Source organism: Rutidosis leptorrhynchoides, chromosome 5, assembly GCF_046630445.1.
Source record: "Rutidosis leptorrhynchoides isolate AG116_Rl617_1_P2 chromosome 5, CSIRO_AGI_Rlap_v1, whole genome shotgun sequence".
Lineage (NCBI taxonomy): Eukaryota > Viridiplantae > Streptophyta > Magnoliopsida > Asterales > Asteraceae > Rutidosis > Rutidosis leptorrhynchoides.
Genome location: NC_092337.1, coordinates 463,633,738 through 463,639,562, shown reverse-complemented (window position 1 = coordinate 463,639,562; position 5,825 = coordinate 463,633,738). Strand labels below are relative to the sequence as shown.

The 5,825-nt window shown below is 37.1% G+C and overlaps 2 protein-coding genes across 2 annotated transcripts; both read right to left on the bottom strand.

The window, feature by feature from the left end:
• LOC139850239 (protein ALP1-like) lies at window positions 1-627 on the bottom strand. The gene has a single exon (XM_071839824.1). The coding sequence runs from the start codon at window positions 625-627 to the stop codon at window positions 1-3; it is 627 nt and encodes a 208-aa protein (XP_071695925.1).
• A 42-nt stretch (window positions 628-669) lies between these two features.
• Window positions 670-1,283, bottom strand: LOC139850238 (uncharacterized). The gene is made up of 2 exons (XM_071839823.1): window positions 858-1,283; window positions 670-804 (listed from the first exon to the last, which is right to left on the bottom strand). The coding sequence occupies exons 1-2, from the start codon at window positions 1,281-1,283 to the stop codon at window positions 670-672; spliced, it is 561 nt and encodes a 186-aa protein (XP_071695924.1).
• Window positions 1,284-5,825: the final 4,542 nt, after the last annotated feature.

The following is a 5,825-nucleotide window of genomic DNA, read 5'->3' as shown; positions in this document are numbered from 1 at the left end:
CTAGTTATGCATCGAGCGAAAGTTTGGCGGGAGGTTCCAAATATGAGCCGTTAAATCTTCACGAAGTTGATCGTGCACGTCTCGATCGCGAATCTCTTTCTCTCGTGATCGACGATCTTTGACCCTTCTCCGAATATTGCGACGAGGCCGGTTTTCGGGTTTATCTAACCATTCTTGTTCCCAAGTACTTAACGCAAACCCGTTATCTTCTTGTATCATGTTGTGCATAACAATACAACTATACATTATCCTTCTCATCTTATTAACACTCATAACTCGTGCCGGTGTTTTTAAAATCGCAAACCGACCTTGTAAAACACCAAATGTACGCTCAACATCCTTTCTAGAACTCGCTTGAAATCTAGTAAATTTTTTTCTAGGATCTTCAATTGGAGTCGTGTACCCCTTTATTAGTGTTGTCCAATCGGGATATATCCCGTCCGTCAAGTAGTAACCAAAGGGATACTGGTTTCCGTTTACTTCAAACGGTGAAGGTGCGGCTCTATCCTTACGAAGGGAATCAAACAACGGAGAATGATTTAACACATTAATGTCATTGTTTGAACCAGCCATCCCAAAAAACGCATGCCATATCCACATATCGTATGAAGCAACCGCTTCAAGCATGATCGTCGTGTGACCGTGATCACCTCTCGTATATTGACCTTTTCATGCTACGGGACAATTTTTCCATGCCCAATGCATACAGTCAATACTACCCAACATTCCCTTGAAACCATGTTTCTCCTCGTGCGCCGAATACAGCCGAGCAATGTCAGTTGCATTAGGCTTCCTCAAATATTCCTGCCCATATAAGTCAATTATACACTTGCAAAAATTATTTAAAGTAACATAACCCGTTTTTCCGCCATTTTAATATATTCATCAAATATATCTGCGGTCATCCCATACGACAATTGTCGTAACGCGCAAGTTATTTTTTGAATAGTTGAGAAACCAAGACGTCCAAGTGCATCCGGACGTTGTTGGAAAAAAGTAAAATGATCGGGGGCATTAGGAGTATAAGAGTGTTGAAGAATACCGTCTTTGATATGGATAAATAAAACTTTGCACATCCGAAATCGTCTCTTGAAAATGTCGTCCGGAAACGTCGGATTTTCACAAAAGTAATCGTTCCACAATAATTGACCCGCTGCTTCACGATCTCTATTTAAAAAACGTCGTGGTTGTCTTTGAAAACGAGTTCTTGGTTGGATTTCTTCCTCTTCTTCGGACGACGTTGAATCGAATAGCAAATCGATACTTAAGGCTAAAAAATTCATATTTTTTAGTTACTAAAACAAAAAGAAAATATAAACTTTTATATATATGTGAGTGTGTATATATGTGAGTGTGTAGTGAATAAAAGTGTGTGAAAAATGAAAATAAAGAGTGTGTATTTATAGGGGGAAAAAAAGAAGCAACGGCTAGCTTCTCCAACGTATATATATATTTGGACCAATCAAAACGTGCCACGTCCCCTTAAATTGCGTTTGTACCAGCGTTTTTAAAGCACAAACGCCCCTCCACAAACGCCCATTCCGGGCGTTTGTGGGGCGTTTGTGGTCGGAAAACGACGACAAACGCCTGCGTTATCTATGGTCTAATCGTTTTTTCATTACATACAAAAATACATTAGCTTGTCACAATTTATAATTTATATAGTATTAATAATAAAAATAAATATAAAAAAATCAAAGTTGACATAATTATTCCATTTTATGTATATTCCATACAAAGAATTTATATAATTATTAGTCATTATACTATATAATAAATAAATTATTATAATAATAAATGGAAATCATATTTTCATTCTTATTAATTAAATTACATAATATTTAGGAGAGATTACAGGTGATATTCTTAGGTTTCGGGTGAAAAAGTATAGAGGAGAAAACGAGAGAGCTATGAATGATCAAAGTGGTAATGTATTTGGACGACTTTGGATTTCATATCAAAAGAGCGAATGTGAATGTTTTATGAAGTGAATGTTTTATGGTGTCAAATCTGCCCCACCGAAACATATAGGAGTATTATAATTAACTTTTACAAAGAAAAATGATACGGAGTGTATATATAATATAATATAATTTATTAATATTAATGTATCAATTAGTTTCACAATAGCAAAATAATACGAAATATATGTATTACAAAAAATTTATTTCATTACCCTCTACAAAAAATAATATTATATATATATATATATGTGTGTGTGTGTGTGTCTACCTGTTCTATTTCAAGTGTCTATATAATATTGTCTATATTTGTTTTTAACTTTCGTTGTTTTTATTGTTTGATTGGTATTACAAAAAAATGTATTTGAAGGATGTTGTTGATGGTGAAGAACGTTTAACAGAGAAGGAAGTTGCGGTGTGTAACCCTCATTTGATTAGTCTTTTTTTTATTAATAGTAGATTATAGATTATATTGAGGGTTTGTATTATGGTTTCGATAACTTTCTGGCCAAAAACTGTGTAACCATAATAGTGGCGTTAAAAGTAACACTAATCCGCTGCGAAGCGCGGACCACAAATCTAGTTATTGACATTTGTGGGAAATAATTTGCAACAATGTGCTTGCATTGTTTCTTTTTTTTTTTCTTTTGGCAAAAGAACGAAAACTTTTATAAATAACAAAACCGAAATATAAAAGGGGACCTACAAAAAGGCTCGAAAACATTAAACAAAACCTAAAAGCTAAATATAACCGCGCCTATTCAAGGAAAAACCAAAAACAACAAACAAAGGCAACCGCACCTAGACCATACACCACCAAAAATAAAAACGAGACCCAACTCACGTGTCATCTTCCCCGTTCGCCTTGAATTTAAAGGATGACTCTATCCCAATCCCGTCCCCGTCCGAATCAAATCCTCCGTTCCTAAATTCGTTAAAAAAACCTCCACCTTCTAAAACTTCTCCCGCCCCCGCTCCAATCCGCGTCCCCTTAACGCTTACAAAAGTATGAAAATCTTTAGCACCTCTGGTATCTTCATCATCATCGTCACTCGAATCCTTCAAACTCAAACCACCTCCCTTTACCCTCTTATCCTTAACCTTACCCTTCCTTGTAACCTTACTCTTCGGATCAAGCCTTTTAAACCCGTTACCTCGAAACTTACTAGAATGAACATGCCAACCCCTACAATGACCCTTACAAAGCTTATTTGCACAAATGCAAAACTTCCGACCCCCACTATTCCCCGTAGCTACCTTAGCCAAATTATCGAGCAATTCACAATTGAATTCATCACCCTCTACCGGTTTCAAAAAGTCCTCCACTTTTCTTTTCTTAGAAGCATGACCCTCACTTAACCCGACAAGCCTTGATCCCACAAAATCAAGCGAATAAGAAGTCGAACCAGGCCCACTCAACTTACTCCTCGATATACCCTTATCCGCCCCCGAACCAATTCCTTCTGCCACACCAGATTCCTTATCCATTACCACAACATTAACCACGTCTTCTTCCTGCAGATGTTGTTCCAATATCGACTCTTTCTCGGCCATAGGGACATCAGGCTGCAAATCTGCCAAAACCTCATTAGAATCAAAGCAACATGATGCCATAATCACCGCATCCACCACAGTCTTCCCATCGTCCAAACCAATCCCCTCACCTCGATCACCCGCAGACACCTTCAAATCATTCTCTACACCTGTGCTTGATCGATCAACAGAAACCGTTTCTTTAAAAGAACCAAACCTAATAGAATGATTAACACTCTTCATAACTTCCGTCGAAAAACAATCTTCATCAAACTTACGAATATCTGCCGAAAACCCAACTTCATTAACCCATAAATTAATCGAAGAGCATCCTTCACCTTCCAAGCTTGCAATAACTAAATCATGGATGTGTTTAACACTAACAGACTTGATGAACGAAAAGAGAGAACCGAAATTTCCTAAGTACGTGGAAGCTTTAACCACATAAAGAACCTCTCCAAACAATCCAGCAACTCTGTGAATATTGCTAGTCGAGACAAATTTAGCCGGAATGCCCCTAAGTGCTGGCATTGTTTCTGATAAATTCAAATCAAAAGCTTTAAAGAATATTGAAACTCAACATTAATGGATGGTTAATCTTTACTGTCAGTTTCAAGGGGTTAAAAGTTTGATTCAAGATTTTAGCAACGAATTACCATTGTTCGAGAATGTGATTATTAATTGTTACTCCCTCCGTCCCTATTTAATTGTCACCAGACAAAAAATACATAGTTCTAGGAAATCTCTCTAACTTCATTCTCCACCAATAAAATGTCTTCTCTCTCCACTATAACCTCTTTTGATTGGTTGGAATACTAAGTGGACAATTAAAATGAGACGTCCCAAAATAGTATAGTGGACAATAATATAGGGACGGAGGGAGTATAAAGTAGCAAACTTTGTGAATACAACATCCCAAATTAGGCATTGTTTTCACAAGTATCAGTTTCAAGAATCGGGTTGAGCCCGGTTACTACGAGTACCATTGGGTAGTGAATTTGAGCTTGAATACGAATCTGATTTTAATATGGTGGAAGATTTGTTAACTTTAGCAATAACGTTACAATTGGTTTTACATGATGAGAGTTATCGTTTAGTGTCAATGGACAATCAAATTGCAAGAGAGATCCAGTAAACAATGAGAAATCCCCTATTTTGGAGGGAAATCGAAGCTGTTCATTTTTTTTGAACGACGATTTTTTTGCATCAGTAGATCCTTTATTTCAACGACCCTCATCATTTGCACGTAACACACACGTTCGGGCAGAAACCCAAACCCGATCGACGGTACCTGGGAACACATCCATTCGGGCAGTGGTCCGGGTAGAGGTCCGTAAACGAATCCGATAAAACCTCCATATAGGGTCAATATATACCACCATTATTGGTGTTCAATTGGTTTAAAGAAAATCATGTCATCCCTAAGGATCGAACTCATGACCTCTCCATGTCCCATGACACAAAGTACATGGGGGAACCGTTGGACTATGCCCGCAAGTTAATCGAAGCGGTTCATTCGTTGGTTGATTTGATTAAAGGTATGGCTCGTGAAATCAAAAAAGAAAGGCCTAGAATTGGGCAATGTTTGCCTCTTTGGGAAGAACTCAGATTGAAAATTAAGGAGTGGTGTTTGAAGTTTCAGATGAACGAGAGTCATGTAGAAATGTTTTTTGATAATAGGTTCAAGAGAAACTATCATCCTGCTTGGGCGGCTGCGTTTATACTTGATCCGTTTTATTTGATAAGGGATAGAAATGGTAAGTACATGCCTTCTTTTAAATGCTTGACTCTCGAGCAAGAAAAGGATGTCGACAAGCTTATAACACCGCTTGTGTTACGAGAAGAAACTCATATTGCGTTAATGGAGCCTACGAAATGGCGAACAGATGGGCTCAATCCAGTTTATGCTCTGTAACATCCCGTTTTTCATCATACATGTCCGAGGTACGTAATTGATCTTTAGAATGTTCATACTTGGTTGTATAGTTGTATAAAGATGATTGTACGATGTGTGTATGAAGTGTACCAAGCATGTACGTGTTGCTTGTTCGAATGTCGAAGAAAACTGGACGTTGTTTGAGTTACAAGGTGTGTACGTACCTTTTTTGTAGTGACCCGAACTTTTCCATGTTTATATATATTAATTGAGATTGATATTTACATGATTAAATGTTTCCAACATGTTAAGTAATCAAACTTGTTAAGACTTGATTAATTGAAATATGTTTCATATAGACAATTGACCACCCAAGTTGATCGGTGATTCACGAACGTTAAAACTTGTAAAAACTATATGATGACATATATATGGATATATATATATAGTTAACA